This window comes from Dipodomys merriami, unplaced genomic scaffold (genome assembly GCF_024711535.1).
Source record: "Dipodomys merriami isolate MVZ:Mamm:240054 unplaced genomic scaffold, mDipMer1.0.p SCAF_52, whole genome shotgun sequence".
Lineage (NCBI taxonomy): Eukaryota > Metazoa > Chordata > Mammalia > Rodentia > Heteromyidae > Dipodomys > Dipodomys merriami.
Genome location: NW_027206091.1, coordinates 6,358,965 through 6,376,014, shown reverse-complemented (window position 1 = coordinate 6,376,014; position 17,050 = coordinate 6,358,965). Strand labels below are relative to the sequence as shown.

Here is a 17,050-nt window from a genome sequence, read left to right as displayed (position 1 = left end):
GCATGGACACAGGGGGGCGCACAGGACGCAGCCCCAGCTGTGTATTTCAGTTCTACCTGAATCCTCACACCTGTCCCCAGGGCCTGGTCCAAGGGCTTGACCGCAGCCAAGGCTGGTGCTCTACCACTTGATCCACACCTTCCACTCCTGGCATTTTTGCTGAATCTTTTTCTTCTTTCTCTTGGTCATGCGGCTTGAACTCAGAGCCTGGGCGCTGTCCTTAAGTTCTTGGTTCAAGGCAAGCGCTCTACCACTTGAGCCACAGCACCACTTCCGGTTTTCTGGTGGTTCATTGGAGATAAGAGTCTGATGGAGGGGCTGGGAAGGTGGCCCAGTGGTAGAGCGCTTGCCTTGCATGCCTGAGGCCCTGGGTTCGATTCCTCAGCACCACATGAGCAAAAAGAAAAAAGCCAGAAGTGGTGCTATGGCTCAAGTGGTAGAGCACTAGCTTTGAGCTGAAGAGCTGAGGGACAGCGCCCAGGCCCAGAGTTCAGGCCCCACGACCGGACCCAAAAAAAAAAAAAAAAAAAAAAGAGTTTGATGGACTTTCCTGCCCGGGCTGGCTTTGAACCATGATCTTCAGATCTCAGCCTTCTGAGATGATGATAGGCTAGGATGATAGGTGTGAGCCACCAGAGCCCAGCTGTTTCTCTTTTTTTTTTTTTGGTCGGTCGTGGGGCCTGAACTCTGGGCCTGGGTGCTGTCCCTCAGCTCTTCAGCTCAAGGCTAGTGCTCTACCACTTGAGCCATAGCACCACTTCTGGCTTTTTTCTTTTTGCTCATGTGGTGCTGAGGAATCGAACCCAGGGCCTCAGGCATGCAAGGCAAGTGCTCTACCACTGAGCCACCTTCCCAGCCCCCTGTTTCTCTTTTTGTACTTCTTTCCAGGTCCTAAATTCATGCATTCCTCTCCTCCCATCTTTATTTAGGATTGTTATTATGATCATTATCATCGTTATTATTATATCATCCTGTTTTCTTCACACCTCCTATCAATCTCCCACAGTTCCTTCATTGGTTTATTTATTCCATTTGGTTTATTTATTTATTCTTTCACGTGACTAATCCAGACATCTTCAGGGATTAGCAGACAGGCAGGAGAAGGAGGGGGAAGGGTGGGAATGAAGTGTGAGCAATCCCGGAAGTCTTCCTGGAGGAAGCCTCCGCCAAGGAAGGGCGTCCAGGGTGGGTTGCAAAGAAAGAACCACGCTGGCTGCGCCAGGCAGCTACTTTTTTTTTTTGGTGGGTGTCATCATGGCATTGGGGAGTCAGGAAAAGGGATAGGTGTCCTGTCCTGACACCCCAAATTCCAGCATCCTTGGCTTTCAGGCTGGTCACCCACGTGTTCACCGAGGTCCTGAGGAACTAGGCTCCCTTTTTTTTCAAGCTCCCTGTTCAACACCCTGATGTTGGCTCCCAGCCTGGGTGTGTGTGTGTGTGTGTGTGTGTGTGTGTGTGTGCGCGTGTGCGCGCGCGTGTTGCAATCCGGGCTGCACCCCATCTCCCGTCCACATTCAAGTCCTGGCCTATCTGGGGTGCGGTGAGAACCGACCTGTGGGAAAGCAGCCATGCACTGGGATCCTTGGGGAGACAGAAGAAGCCGACTCAGAGACGGAGGCCCGCGGCCTGCTCTGTTTCTGTCTACTCACCCTCCCTCCCTCCTCCTTCCTTCCCTCCTTCCCTTCCTCCCTCCCTTGCTTCCTCCCTCCCTCCCTCTTCCTTTCTTTCCTCCCTTCCTTCTTTCTCCCTCTCTTTCGCGCCAATACTGGGGCTTGAACTCAGGGCCTGGGGGGCCATCCTTTAGTCTTTTTTTGCTCAAAGATGATGCGCTACCAACTGAGCCACAGCTCCACTTTTGGCTTTTTGCTCATTAATTCAAGATAAAAATCTCATTGACTTTCCTGCCGGGCGCTGGCTCCAAACCACAATCCTCAGATCCCAGGCTCCTGAGTAGCTGGGATTACAGGTGTGTGACACCCCTTTGGCATCCATCTTGAGATGGGACCTCACCTCACTGGATGCCCCAGGCTGAAGGGAACTGTGCTCTTCCTAGCTCTGCTCCCCAAGTGGCGCACCCAACACCCCTCCCATGTCAGCCAGTGAATAGACACAGGAGCCACAGGAGACTGGGGGTGCTGCAGGCCCCCCCCCGCCCCGAGCCAGCAGGTGTTAGCCTAATCTGAGGGCTGACGGGGTCCCTTAGGAGTGAGGCTCACGTTTTCTTTTTAAGTTTTTTTGTCGGTTGTGGAGCTTGAACTCTGGGCCTGGGCGCTGTCCCTCAGCTCTTCAGCTCAAGCGAGCGCTCTACCACTTGAGCCACAGCACCACCTCTGGCTTTTTGCTGCTTACTTGGAGATAAGAGTCTCATAGCCTTTCCTACCCAAGGCTGGCTTTGAACCACGATAGCCCCTGATCTCAGCTTCCTGAGTAGCTGGGATTACAGGCGTGAGGCACTGGTGCCCATATCAGTTGGCCACATGTGATGCCAATGTGTGTGGTGCAGGCACTGACTAGGCCCTCATAACAAGAGCCTGGCACACGCAGAGCACTTCTGGGCTGGACCCTTATGCTTCAAGAAGATACAACCCAGTCTCAGGCTCCTGGGGCCCATCAATGTGATACTGTGACCTGGGTTTAAGTTATTGACTACTTCGTGGGCTGGATTGCCCTATCACATCCAGGTTAATTACAGTCTCTCTGGTACAGAATCTCTGCTATTTCCGTGAGGTCGTGGGCAGGAGGATATTTAGCTGGGCACGCAGCCAGTTCTCAGGAAATTAGCCACCGTGGGGGGACACGGGCGGCCGGTGTTACCTAAGATCTAGCTCTGAGCCAAACCAGGTGCTGAAGCTCCAACGCTGCATGCCAGGGCTGGTCCCTCATTAGCATATGCTAATGATGCTGGTTTGCATAACCCCTGTTCTTGGCATCTTCTTCTTTGTTCCTTCCCCGTGCTGGTGCAGGGTGGGGGTCTGATGGGTAAGAAACGTTTCCAGTTGCTGCTTAGCTAATTAGAAAAAGAGCCATTTATTCTGGGGGGGGGGGGATGTGGAACTCTGCCCACTTTCTACTTTGTTGTTTTGTTTTTGTTAGTGCCAGCACTGGGACCTGGGTCTTGCCCCTGAGTTTTGTTTGTTTGTTTTGCTTAACTCTTGCACTCTACCACTTGAGCCACAGCTCTACTTCAGGCTTTTTGCTGGTTCATGGGGGATAAGAGTCTTGTAGACTTTCCTGCTCAGGCTGACTTTGAACTGTGATCCTCAAGATCTCATCTTCCTGAGCAGCCTGGATTACAGGCATGCGCCACCAGCCCTGTCCACGCTTCTTGCGTGTCCCCCTGCAGTCCCCCTCTTTGGCTTGGGCTGCTGACATCTCTAGTCATCGGGTCATCTGAGATGACACAAAAGGGGACAGACACAAGACAGGGGGCAGCCCTGGAGGACTTGACCGGGGGACCCAAACTCTGGTGGCGGGGGAGTCGTCCTAAAGATGGCCCACGTGGGCTCTGTAGGCCTCCCACTCCAGGCCGCCAGGCAAGTGGGCTGCGGTGGGCTGGGGAGGAGGTACCGCACCCTCAGATAAGGGCTGGTTCTGCCTGGGGGCCCCAGCCTCTGTCCTGACCGATCCCAGGCTCATGCGGGGAACCAGCCGGGCCAGCAGAGCCGCATTGTGGAGCGGACATTGTGCCAGGCTGCGCGGCGCAGGGTTGGAGGCAAAGCTGAGGGTGGGGTGGGGGGAATGGGCTTGCGGGGTGATCAGGCGCCGGCAGCCAGCATGGCGGCCGCCTCTCTCCACAGGGATCGCTCAGAGCCTCGCTGCAGTTTCTCCAAGCCCCCCCCCCTCTTTTTGAGCCAGCCCTGGGGCTTGAACTCAGGGCCTGGGCGCTGTCCCTGAGCCTCTCTGTGTTCAAGGCTAGCATTCTACCACTGGAGCCACAGCACCACTTCCGGGCTTTTTCTGTGTATATGGTATTGAGACATTGAACCCAGGGCCTCATGCATGCAAGGCAAGCACTCTACCACTGAGCCACCTTCCCAGCCCCTGAGACATCGTTTCTAATCACATCCTCGGGTCCAGGCCCAAGTTAGGGCAGCAAAGAAGTATGATAGATGAATGCTCACCATGGATTCCAACATGCCTCTGCTGAGCAATGCGAGGGCTTCCTGTAGTCTGCATGAGGCCTATGCGGAGCCTAGAGGCTGGAAGGAGGGCCAGGCTGGGAGAAAGCAGCATGGAGACACAGAATGGGGAAGATGGGCAGGTATGGCCAATAGGAAGAGGTGGAGAAGTCAAGGCAGGCTGGCCAGGGTGAACAAGAAAAAGGCCTGCTGGGAATAAGGGAAAGCCTGCTACTCAGGAAGCTGAGATCTGGAGGATCACAGTTCTTTTTTTCATTGTTGTTGTTGTTGTCGGTCATGGGGCTCAACCTCTAGGCCTGGGCGCTGTCCCTGAGCTCTTCAGCTCAAGGCTAGCACTCTACCACCTGAGCCAGAGCATCACTCCCAGTTTTATTCTGCTTATGTGGTGTTGAGGAATCGAACCCAGGGCCTCATGCGTGCAAGGCAAGCGCTCTACCACTGAGCCACCTTCCCAGCCCCAGCATTGGGGTTTTAAGCCAGCCTGGGCCAGGAAAGTCCATGAGACTCTTATCTCCAATGAACCACCTGCAAACCAGAAGTGGTGCTGTGGCTCAAGTGGTAGAGCACTAGCCTTGAAAGAGCACAGGACAGGCCCTGAATTCAAGTCCTACACACACACACACACACACACACACACACACACACACACACACACACACACACACACACACACACACACACACACACACACACACACAGAGCTGTGTGAGTGACAGAAGGTAAAAGACACAAAGCCGAAGGAGCGGTGGCTGGGTGTGGCGGTGGCTCGGGAGGGACAGGTCCAACCTGCCCCCAGCCTACGAGGCCCACGGGTGCCCCGGGCACGCAGGCCCCAACCCGCCAGCACCCCGGGTGGGGCAGCGGGCGAATTGCGAAATCCACGGCAGTTGGGGAACCATTGCAGGCCACCCCTCCCCGCCCGAGGGTGGGGGTGACTCACGGGGTGCGGACCCCACTTCTGTCCCATCCACCTCCTGGGGGAATATAAGAGCCAGGCCCTGCCTGAGAGCACCCCGAAACGCGCACCATGAAGCTCCCCGTCCTCCTCGCTCTGGTCCTCTTGTCCCTCCTGGCCTTCCACTCGGTCCAGGGCGCCGCTCTAGAAACTTCCAAGGTGAGCTCAGCCCTCATCTTCTTATTATCGACCTTCTCTCTCACTTCTTTCTTTTTTTTTAATGCTGGTCCCTGGGCCTTGAACTCAGGGCCTTTGGGTGCTATGTCCCTGAGTTTTTTTTGCTCAAGGCTGGCACTCTACCACTTGAGCCACAACTTCATTTTTCAGTTGTGGTTGTTGTCTTTTGGCTGATTCATGGGAGATTAATAAGAGACTCACAGATTTTTCCTATCCTGAGTCTGTCTTCAAATGGTGATCCTCCAGATCTCAGCCTCCTGAGTAGCTGGGATTACAGGCGTGAGCACCAGTGCCCAGTGCATCTCCTCACCTGGCTTTTCTTACTCTTCTACCACCCCAGGGACAAGGGGCTCTGGTGTTTGGCTATGGCGGAGAAGGGGGTGGTGGGGGGAGGTAGTTAGAAGCCAGGGCTCTGGGAGAGAGAAGGGAGCAGCCGGAGGCGGCCAGGAAAGCCTGGGGTGGAGGCAGGCCTCCGGACTCCTGAGAAGGGACTCGGGGCTCAGGTAAGTTATTGGGGTTTCACATTGCCTATCAAGAACACCTGGCATCCTAGCTACTCAGGAGGCTGAGATCTGGAGGGCTGTAGTTCAAGCCAAGCCAGGGAAGGAAAAGTCTGAGAGACTCTTTCATCTCCAACTTAACCACCAAAAAGCTGGCAGTGGCACTGTGGCCCAAGTGGTAGAGCACCAGCCTTGAGCAAAAAAAAAAAAAAAGCTCAGGGACAGCGCCCAGGCTCTGAGTTCAAGCCCCAGGACTGGTACAAAACAAAAGGAAAAACCAAAAACCCAAACCCCAAAGCATGATGGGATTGGGGCTGTTGGGCCTGGGGCTGCACGGTCGGGTTCTGTGAAGAGGAGCTCTGGGTGGTAGAGGAAGGAGGGGTAGGGAATCCAGCATGCTGGGGCAACTGAGTCACAAAGCCAGTTGGCATCCTTCACTGTCTATGGTGAAGGATGGATGTTTCTGGAACGTGTCCCACCTGGCAGGAAGTCAAGGGCAGCATGGGGGGGGGGGATTGGGGGAGGTGTGGTGTGTTAGTCCTGGGGCTCAGACTCTTCCACTCAAGGCTGGCACTCTACCAGCTTGAGCCAGGCCTCCACCTCTGGCTTTATGCTGGCTCATTGAAAAGAAAAAAGAAATCTCTCCTGTTTGTTTTGCCCAAGCTGGCTCTGAACAGCGATCCTCCGGATCTCAGCCTCCTCAGTAGACATAAACCACCCACCAGCCCCACCCCAGCTCATGTGCTTTTTTTTTTTTTTTTTTTTTTTTTTTTGGTCAATCGTGGGGCTTGAACTCTGGGCCTGGGCGCTGTCCCTCAGTTCTTCAGCTCAAGACTAGAGCTCTACCGCTTGAGCCACAGCACCACTTCCAGTTTTCTGAGTGGTTAATTGGAGATAAGAGTCTCATGGACTTTCCTGCTCGGGCTGGCTTTGAACCGTGATCCTCAGATCTCAGCCTCCTGAGTAGCTAGGATGACAGGCGTGAGCCACGGGCTCCAGGCCTCATGGGCTTCTTGTATTCTCTCCCTTCCCAGGAAGAAACCACTATGGCCAATTATGACGCGAGATCGGAGGTAAGGCGCGGCTCCTGCACTCCAGCTTGGGCCTCTCCCCTTCCGCCAACTCTGGTCTCTTGGCCTCTTGATTAACACCCTGCTTTTCTGCCTAGGCTTTTAATAACCAGTTCCTGAACCTCAACAAGATGCAATCTGTGAGTACGGCCTGCTCGCTAGAGCGGTGATCAGCTTGCTAGGCCGCTGGCCCTTCGCCTGCTCCGTTATTTGGGCTGGGGCTAACTTCAAACCCCCCTACCCCACCCAGACTCACCTGCTTCCCCCCCTCTTTCTCCCCAGCTGCTGAAGAGTGATGACTTCCTAAACTGGCATGCTATTATGGAGGTGAGCCACATCGTAGGGTTTGATCAGAGGGTCTTTAGGCTTGTCCCTGCGTGTGTGTGTGTGTGTGTGTGTGTGTGTGTGTGTGACTTGATCTCAGGACCTGGGTGCTAGCCCTGAGCCTTTGTGCTCAAGGCTAGTGCTCGATCACTTGAGCCACAGCTCCACTTCTGGCTCTTGGTTGATTAATTGGAGATGAGAGTCTCAGGGACTTGCCTGACCCCGTTGGCTTCGAACGGTGATCCTCCAGATCTCAGCCTCCTCCTGAGTCACTGGGGGGACAGGCACGAGCCACGGGTGCCAGGCTGAGAGCTGGAGTGTTCTGGAATGAAGGAGGATGGTGGGACCTTCTTGGAGGCTGAAGGCCCAGGGCCACAGCACAGTGAGACCTTGGGGGTGGTCTATAAACAGAGCCACAATGGCTTCTGGGAGTTTCTCTGAGAGTGTATACTGATCCCTGTTCCTCCCACATGCACACACCAACACACATGGCTCTTTTTGTCTTGTCTTCTTGCAGGCAGTCAAAAGGGCATTTCCCTTTTTTAACTGGGAGGCGTTTCCTAAGGTAAGAGTGGGATCCTTTTAGGGCTAAAGAGGAAGCTGGAGGGGAGCAAAGCTGGGGGAAGAGGGGGAGGGGAGGGGGGGAGGGGAGGGAGTCAAGGAGATGTGTTTGGAAGAGAATGAAAACTTAGAAATCGCTTGCTGCTGGGGCTCACACCTGTCATCCCTCCTATTCAAGAGGCCGAGATCTAGAGGATGGCTGTTCAAAGCCAGCAGGGCCAGAAAAGTCTGTGAGACTCTTCTCACCAATGAACCACTAAAAAGCCTGAAGTGGTGCGGTGTGGCTCAAGTGGTAGCGTGCCAGCCTTGAGCACAAAGAGCTCAGGGACAGTGCCCAGGCCCTGAGTTCAAGCCCTCAGCCCAGCACCAAACATGAAGTAAAACAAAAGACAGAAAATCAATTGCCTCCCATCTTGTGCTGGCTTCCTCATGGGGCTCCCCAGCCTGACGCTCCCCCTCTTCTTCCAGCTGAAGGGCCTGAGGAGTGCCACCCCGGATGAACAGTGAGACCCCAAGACTTCCAGCCCCACCGCCACCCCCTACTCTGGCCTCCATCTCCCGGCCTCCAATGACTTCCCCTGGTTCTGCGATTCAATAAAATGTTTTCCATCTAAACACAATCTCCTGTTTCTGGCCTCAGCCCCTGTGCTCTGGAGGTAGGGGAGGCTGAGGGTGGAAATCTTGAGCTGGGAGAGAAGAGTGAAGGAGAAAATTGGAGGAGAGTGGCTGGGAGTGTGGCTTAGTGGTAGCGTGCTTGTCTAGCATGCATGAAGCCCTGGGTTCCATTCCTCAGTACCACATACCCAAAAAGCCAGAAGTGGTGCTGTGGCTCAAGTGGTAGAGCACTAGCCTTGAGCAAAAGTAGCTCAGGGGCAGTGCCCAGGCCCTGAGTTTGAGCCCCAGGACTGACAAGAGAGAGAAAGAGACAGACAGAGAGACAGAGAAAGAGAGAGAGAGAGAGAGAAAAAAAATTGGAAGGATAGAAAGCAAGAGAAATAATGGAAGCCAGGTGCCAGTGGCTCACACCTGTCATCCTAGCTACTCAGGAGGCTGAAATCTGGTGGATTACAGTTCAAAGCCAGCCTGGGCAGAAACGTCTGTGAGACTCTCATTTCCAATGAAAAACCAAAAAGCCTGAAGTGAAGCTGTGGCTCAAAGAAGCTCAGGGCCAGCAACCAGGCCCTGAGTTCAAGTCCTAGGCCTGGCACACACACACGTACAAGCAGGTGAACTACAGTGTTCCAACTGCTTTCCCCTGTGTTCTATTGCATTTGGAGCCTTTTATCTAGGAGGGAGAATGGGTGGAGCCTCCTGTGGGAGAAAACAAAATGATGTATTCATCTCATGATGGAGCCTTGGGGACAAAAACCAACCTGTTGGGGGTCCCCTGGCATCCCAGCCCCTTCTCCCTAAAGCAGCGGGGACACCCAAAATGCTTGCTTCCCCTGCGTTATCTTCCCCTACCCGCCTTTCCCAAACCCTAGACCCTTCGTGCAATGGTGTGTGTGTGTGTGTGTGTGTGTGTGTGTGTGTGTACGCGTACGTGTGTGCACACTGAATCTGGGGCTTGAACTCAGGGCCTGGGCACTGTCCCTGAGCTTCTTTGGCTCAAAGCTGATGCTCTACCACTTGAACCACAGCTCTACTTGTGGCTTTTGTTTTGGGGGGGTGGTCCATTGGATATAAGAGACTCATAGACTTCCCTGTCCTGGCTGGCTTTGAACCATGATCCTCAGATCTCAGCCTCCTGAGTAGCTAGGATGACAAACGTGAGCCACTGGTGCCTGGCTTAGATTTTTTTTAAAAAATGATATTTTCCACTTCGTCTTGCTATATTAAGTCCTAGAACTGTCACCCCATGGTGCTCCCTTGAAATGCTTCACCTGAGGATCTCAAGCAACCTGTGCTTCTGAATGTAAGTGGGGAAACCAAGGAAGCCCACATCTGGTGACCAAAGGAGTGAGAGAATAAAAGAGAATGTTAAGCAGGGCCTCAGGGAGCCTCATTCATCTATCCATCCCCCACCCATTCATTCATTCATCTATCCACTCATCCATCCATCCATCCATGCATTCATTCATCCATCCACCCACCTGCCAACCACCTACTCATTCATCCATCCATCCACCCAACTATCCACCATCCACCCAGCCACCTATCCATTCATCTACCCAGCCATCTATTCATCCATCCATCCATTCATTCATTCGTTCATTCATTCATCCACACATCTATCCAGCTACTTTGAAGGTGCGAAGACATGAGCTAATGTCCTTGTGGCCGTGGTTCTGACTGGTCTGATCGCTGCCCTTACAGCGCCACATTACTTGAATTGATGTCTGGTTTTGTGCTTGGTGTTTTTCTTGAACATATGGGGACACAGAGGCACATTGGGCCTACAGTGAGCCCAAAGGCAGCAAGGCCTCTCCCGGTGTCTGCCCCACCCGGCTCTGTTTGTTTAGGCTGAATCTGGACCTTGATGAGCAGCTGGCTTGGCTCACAGCGGCCCTGCTGGTTAATTGAGGAAGTGGATCATCTGAAGGACAGTAAACTCAGTTCCTGCTTTCAAGGAGTTTATGGATAGCTAGACAAGACCATCACGCGAGGAACAGACAGACAGCATTTTTTTTTTTTTTTTTTGCCAGTCCTGGGGCTTGAACTCAGGACCTGAGCACTGTCCCTGGGAGCTTTTGCTCAAGATGAGTGCTCTACCACTTTGAGCCACAGTTTCATTTCCAGTTTTCTGGAGATAAAGAGCCTTACAGAGTTTCCTGCCCAGGCTGGCTTTGAAATGCGATCCTCCAGATCTCAGCCTCCGAGTAGCTAAGATGACCGGTGTGAACCATCCACTCGTGACCAGCTTTAATTTTAATTTTGGTTAGGGTGAGATTAGGACTCGAACTCGGTACCTGCCACTTTTGCTCATTGCCCTAGCTCTCTACCAACTGAGCCATGCCTCCCACAGCACTTTACAAGTCTCTTGCAGGGATGGGGAACTTTTTCTCTGTCCAAGAGCATTTTAATAGCACAGCATTTGTGGGTCACACAGAACAATCCATATGGGGAATGGTACAAAGCACCCCCAGAACCCTCTATACCTGGCCCATCATGTAGCAAAAGGTATTGTGGGCTATTTATGTAGAGGAGAACTGATGGAGGGGTAGACAGGAGTGAACAAGGTGCATGAATGTTCTGGTTCCATTTCTGGCCTGCGAAGCCTTGATCTCTGGATGGCTGTTCGGTCTCAGGGATGGGGAAGTCTCTGCAGCCTGGGGTGAGTACAATGCGTGACAGCTGTGGGGCCATTAGCCCTGCAGTTGTACAGAGCTGCCTGGGGAAACTGAGTCACAGACAAGCCCAATCGCAAGATGGATCTACCCCTTGAGCCATAGCTCCACTTCTAGCTCTTTTTTCTAAATTTTAATTTGGTGGTTTGTTGGACACAAGACTCTCATGGACTTTCCTGCCCAGGCTGGCTTTGAACCGCAATCCTCAGATCTCAGCCTCCTGAGTAGCTGGGATTACAGGTGTGAGCTACAGAACCCGGCTTCTTGCTCTTTCTGTGCTTTTTACTGATGAACTTTCTTGGGTTTTGCTTGGATGTGTCTTAGGGTTCTATCCCGGGGCAGCATCAAGAACATGGGGTCAGGTGGCCTCCCCATTTCCTTGTGAAGACTTTCTCCCTGGGCCATCTGGGGTCCCCGATCTGCCTTGGAAGCCGGAGCTTCAAAGCTGACTGGATTACCGCACGGTCTTCCGAAGGTTCAAAGAATCTTTGACCCAATATCCGGGCTGGCATGCCTCATTCACGGCTGAACAATGTCCCCACTTCCTGCTCACTACAGGCAAAGGATAAAAAGCAGGCAGGGGGGGTGAGGAAAAAATGGGGGTTAGGCAAACACAAAGAGAAGAAAAAAAAAATCTTGAACCATAGCCAGGCGCGGAGGAAGCTCAGAGGCAGGGAGAGAGCGATCCGAAGGAGAAAGCTGCCATCCTGGATACTTTTCTAGAACCTTCCATGCCCACCCAATAACATCTTCCCTCACATGGCAATTGCCACAAAGCCAAGCCAGTTAGTTTTTTTGGGGGGGCAGGGGGAGGGGCATCTACCAATTCCTGCCACCTGCGTTTCCTGGTAGCTGCCAATTCGAGGCTACCCTCCACGTTATTCATTAACCATGCCTTCCTATTTCTGTTTACCCATCTGTCCTCTTGCTCGGGGGCCCCAGGAGTGCCGGGGGAGGGGGGAGATGGACACCCCAGAACTATGCAGGTACCCGGATGTTCACAGAAGGAAACTCAGCCAGCCCCATGAAGTTTACTATGTGCCAGGGTTAGAAGCCTCGATTTTCCCTCCTGGCTACTGGGTTCCTGTCTTCTTCTTTAGATCTGAGAGCAGGACTCAAACTCGGTACCTGATGCCTGCTTTCACGCAATGGCTGGCACTCTACCACCTGAACCACGCCTCCAACCACTCTTTTCTCTCTTTCTGTCTCTCATTCTTTTCTTTCTCCCTCCTTCCCTCTTGTTCTCTCTTCCTTTCTCCCCCCCCCCCTCTTTCGTTGGCAATGCTGGGGTTTGAACTTGAGGCCTCACACTTGCTAAACAAGTGCTCTGCTTCCTTTGGCCAGGCCCCACCTCGGGAGCTCTGTCCCACTTTGTCTGTTTCAAATATCCCCAGGCTGGCCCCAGCCCCCATCTCCTGATGGATAATCCCCTCACAGCAGGCACCCACCACCACACTCAGCGTCTTTGTTGAGATGGAGTTTCACAACTCTTCTTCCTCTCTCCTAGCCGGCTTTGAACCATGATCCTTCCGATCTCTCCCTGTGGAGTAGCTAGGATTACTGGCCTGAGCGGCCCACTTGGCAGGTCCGGGCCTTGTAAGCATGGAACTAAAGCTCTGCCCTGTGAGTCTCAGACCACTTCTGGCAATGTTCTCATACCTCTGCAAAGTGCAAAACCCTTTATTTTTTATGTAATGGGGGTGAGTGTGCGTGCACATGTGTGCACACCAGCCCTGAGGCTTGAACCGGGCCTGGCCACGGTCCCTAAGCTCTTTTGCTCAAAGCTAGCACTCTGCCACTTGAGCCACAGCTCCACTTCTGGTTTTCTAGTGGTTCATGGGAGATAAGAGTCTCCAAGATTTTCCTGCCTGAGCTGGCTTTGAACCTCAATCCTCAGATCTCAGTCTCCTGAGTAGCCTGGATGACAGGCGTGAGCCACCGGCATGGGGCAGAGCGCTTTATTTTGTACTTCCTGTGGCTGAGAACCTCAGGGTTGGCGGGGATTTGGCTCAGCCCTGAGCAGGCGTGAGTTTCTTCAATGTGCCAGGATGGGAGGTGGTGGACGCCTGGATGGTAGAGAGCAGTCCAGTCACTTCCTCTCGGCCTGGGCTCCTGTTCCCCCCCCCCATGGCCTCCCAGAAGCCATTGCACCTGTCATCCTAGCTACTCAGGAGGCTGAGATCTGAGGATCAGGGTTCAAAGCCAGCCTAGGCAGGAAAGTCCATGAGACTCTTATCTCCCATAAACCACCAGAAAACCGGAAGTGGCATTGTGGCTCAACTGGTAGAGCACTAGCTAGCCTTGAGCAAAAGAGCTCAGGGACAACACCCAGGTCCCGAGTTCAAGCCTCATGATTGACAAAGCAAGATTGGGGGGGGAGGGGAGCACCCGAGAGGGGGCGGGGCTCGTGAAGGCAGAGAAATGAGGGAGGCCAGCCCAAAGCCAGCCAAAAGACTCTGCACTGGAGGAGAGCAGAACAGATGAAATGTTCCTGAGCGGCACAGAAAGTGTTTCTAGGCCCAGGAACAGACCAGGCAGACAGACAGACAGCTCAGAGCCGGGCTCCACTGCCCCCTCTTTCTGTGTCCCTCCCGGGTCTGTTGGGCTGACAGTGGAGCTGCGCCTGTGCACATCATCTGTGCACATCTGTGCACATCTGTCCACATTTCTTCCTCTGCTGTGCTGTCTGGATCTCAACACCACGGCGATCAGGGTCCCACCCCTCAGAGTTCATATTTATTTATTTATTTATTTGTGCCATCTTCTGGACCAGCTTGGGCCCAGGGGCGGGGGGTGGGGGGAAAGGGGGTGGCCGGGGAGGGGGAAGCCATTGGCCCAGGATGGGGTATAAAGACGACCCCTCCATATCTTGCTCCGCTCCAAGCTGAACATAGAAGACACAGCACAAACCCTCAGGAAGCTGCTTCTAGAACTCAGCCAAGCAACCCAGAGTCCAACCATGAGCGGCCCGAGCCCCTGAATCACCCTCCCCTGCCCCATCCCAGATTAGGATTCCCCCAAGCCTGCGTCTTTTTCATTACTGTGTAGTACTCTTCCATCTCTGGCCATCCATTTCTTTCCAGCACTGACAGGGTGAAACCAGACTCAGGGCTTGCTTCAAAGCTTTAAGATTCTGCCCTTTGAGCTGGGAAGGTGGCTCAGTGGTAGAGCGCTTGTCTAGCATGCATGAAGCCCTGGGTTCAGTTCTTCAGTACCACATACACAGAAAAAGCCAGAAGTGGCACTGTGGCTCAAGTAGCAGAGCGCTAGCCTTGAGCAAAAAGAGGCTCAGGGACAGCATCTAGGCCCTGAGTTCAAGCCCCACCGCTAACAACAACAACAACAACAAAATCACATTTCTAAGAGCCACCCCCATCCCTCCCCACCTCCAACTCCAAGTTTTCCCAACTTTTGGGGTTGCCCCCCCCAACCCTCCAAATCCTCAGCGGGTAGACGCGGCTAGCCTGGGGAAGACTCTGAGCCCAGAGTGGCTTCAGCATGGCCCGGGCCTGGGCTCCCACTGGCGGCCTCCCCCCTCTCCTTGGCTCTACAGCCCCACAGAGAGGCACCCTGGCGATGGCACTCCTTCACCCCTTTCCAGAAAGTTCTGCGCACCGTGGAAGAAGAGAAATAGAACAGCAGCGGGTCGAGGCTGGCATTGAGGGCCGTGAAGATCAGGGCGTCCACGCGCCACGGGGGGCTTGTGTGCAGGTAGAAGCCCACGGCGTGGGACACATTGTAGGGCCCGAAGCAGAGCAGGAAGCTGAGCAGGCTGACCACGGCCAGCCCGGCGGCCCTGCGCCGCCGCGGTCCCGCGTGGGCCTGGCCCCACACCAGCCGCACCAGGCGCCAGTAGCAGAAGGCGGTGATGATCAGCGGCAGCAGGAAGAGGACGAGGCCCAGCTCCAGGCGCACGGGCAGCAGCACGGCCAGCTGGGCCGCCGAGAAGTCGCCGTAGCAGCTGCGGCCAGCGGTGGCCAGCTGCGTGGCGTTGACGTACTCAATGACGATGACGATGGTGCAATGGCCGCAGGCCAGCGTGCAGGCCAGCAGGGCGGCCAGCACGCCGTGCAGCGGTCTCCGGGCCAGCTTGTACCTCACCGGGAAGGCCACCCCCAAATAGCGCTCCACGCTGATGGCCGCCAGCAGCCCGGTGCTGCAGTAGATGCTGCTGTACTGGGCGAAGGCCGTGGGCGCGCACAGCGCCCTGGGCAGCGGCCAGGCGAAGCCCGACGCCGCCTCTGCCATCTTAAAAGGCAGAAGGAGCAGCAGCAGCAGGTCGGCCAGCGTGAGGCTGAGCAGCAGGACGTGCACCGGGGCTGGGTGTGGCTGTTGGAGTCTCCCCAAAAAGGCCCGCAGAGCCACAAAGTTAGCCGGGAGGCCGGTGATGAAGATGACCACGTAGGCCGCCAGGATCCACGTGCTGTACCGGTCTGCCATGGGTCCTGGGAAGGTTGGAGTCTGGGAATCCTCACTTCTCCGGGAGGCTGTGATCTAGAGGATCGTGGTTCCAAAGCCCAGCCCGGGCAGGAAAGTCAGTGAGCATCTGATCTCCAATGAGTCACCAAAATAGATTTTTTTCTAAAACAAAATGCCAGAAGTGGAGCTATGCCTCCAAGGAACTCAGGGACAAGTGTCCAGGCCCCAAGTTCAAGCCCCACAACTGATTTTTTTTAAAAAGGAAGAAGAAAAGCGGATGTTTGAGGTGTGGTTCTGTTGGGAGAGCACCAGCCAGTGAGCCAAAGCAGCAGCAGGTACTGTGTTCGAGTTCCAGTCTTGGACCTAAAAAGGAAAGAAAGAAAGAAGAAAAGAATAGAATAAAGGGCAGAGTCAGGAGACACCCCCCCCCTCCCCACATACACCCACATAGCCACACACACATGCCTTGATGTCCTGGGTTCGAGGTTGCACGGTGAATGCCAGCCCCCTGGCCCATTCCTACACCGTCTGCACACACCGCTGTCCACTGCCCACCCCGGGGCCGCGGTGCCACCTGCCAGCACTGCCCAGAGCAATTATTGACTTTGCTGTGGGGCGGGAGAAGGAGCGGGTTCTGCCCCACCATCCTGCGTCTCTGAGGAACCAGGGCTCACTGTGTCCCAGGGACTCAGCCCTGGCCGGGGCAAGGGGGGAAGTCCCCCCCTCGATCTAACCCAGCCTCCCTCAAATGCCAGTCTCTCTAGGAAAACAGCCCCGGGACACAGGAAAGCCAAAGAAAATAAAAACAACATAAAAATAACACATAATGAAAAGCTTTACTCTCATGAGTGCGGGGGTGGGAGGGTGGGCGGTGGGGGGGTGGAGATATGTTCCAGAACTCCTGGAAATAGCCAGCCTCAGGCAGGGTCCCCTAGATTCCTGGTGGCCACCAGCTTCTCAATCTGTAGTTAGACTCTATAACTAGACTTCATTGTCCTGGAGTGACTCAGTTTCCCCTTGGTGCCCCTCCTTCTCTCTCTCTCTCCCCTTCTTTCTCTTTTTCCTTCCTTTATTTTCTTCATTCTCTTTCTCTTTTTCCCTCCCTCCTTCCCTCCCTCCTTTCCTCCCTCCCTGCCCCTCTCCTTCCTTCCCTTCCTTCCCTTCCTTTCTTCCTCTTTCTTTCTTTCTTTCTTTCTTTCTTTCTTTCTTTCTTTCTTTCTTTCTTTCTTTCTTTCTTTCTCCCTGAGATTCTTTTAATCTCAGCTAGGGCTCCACCACAGCGCCACTTCCACCTTTTTCTAGGTAGTTTGAGATAAGGATCTCATGGACTTTCCTACCTGGCCTGGGATCGAACCACAATCCTCCAGATCTCAGCCTCCTGAGTATCTAGGAGGACAAGCATGAGCCACCAGAATCCAGCTACTTTTTTTTTGGTTGTTGTTGGTCGTGGGGCTTGAACTCTGGGCCTGGGCTCCGTCCTTGAGCTCTTCAGCTCAAGGCGAGCTCTCTACCACTTGAGCCACAGCGCCACTTCCGGTTTCCTGGTGGTTAAGTGGAGATTAGAATTTCATGGACTTTCCTGCCTGGGCTGTCTTTGAACCTGGATTCTCAGATCTCA

At 54.1% G+C, this 17,050-nt stretch overlaps 2 protein-coding genes across 4 annotated transcripts; one reads left to right on the top strand and one right to left on the bottom strand.

The window, feature by feature from the left end:
- Positions 1 to 5,074: 5,074 nt before the first annotated feature.
- On the top strand, positions 5,075 to 8,346 carry Krtdap (keratinocyte differentiation associated protein). 2 transcript variants are annotated; one of them, XM_069999057.1, is made up of 6 exons: positions 5,075 to 5,253; positions 6,806 to 6,844; positions 6,940 to 6,981; positions 7,124 to 7,168; positions 7,683 to 7,730; positions 8,195 to 8,346. In XM_069999057.1, the coding sequence occupies exons 1-6, from the start codon at positions 5,167 to 5,169 to the stop codon at positions 8,231 to 8,233; spliced, it is 300 nt and encodes a 99-aa protein (XP_069855158.1). In that variant the 5' UTR covers positions 5,075 to 5,166; the 3' UTR covers positions 8,234 to 8,346. The 2 variants fall into 2 exon arrangements, with proteins under 2 accessions (XP_069855158.1, XP_069855159.1); XM_069999058.1 differs by lacking the exon at positions 6,940 to 6,981.
- A 5,470-nt stretch (positions 8,347 to 13,816) lies between these two features.
- On the bottom strand, positions 13,817 to 15,973 carry Ffar2 (free fatty acid receptor 2). 2 transcript variants are annotated; one of them, XM_069999055.1, is made up of 2 exons: positions 15,898 to 15,973; positions 13,817 to 15,795 (listed from the first exon to the last, which is right to left on the bottom strand). In XM_069999055.1, the coding sequence occupies exon 2, from the start codon at positions 15,451 to 15,453 to the stop codon at positions 14,473 to 14,475; it is 981 nt and encodes a 326-aa protein (XP_069855156.1). In that variant the 5' UTR covers positions 15,454 to 15,795; positions 15,898 to 15,973; the 3' UTR covers positions 13,817 to 14,472. The 2 variants fall into 2 exon arrangements, with proteins under 2 accessions (XP_069855156.1, XP_069855157.1); XM_069999056.1 differs by having other exon boundaries at positions 15,894 to 15,956.
- Positions 15,974 to 17,050: the final 1,077 nt, after the last annotated feature.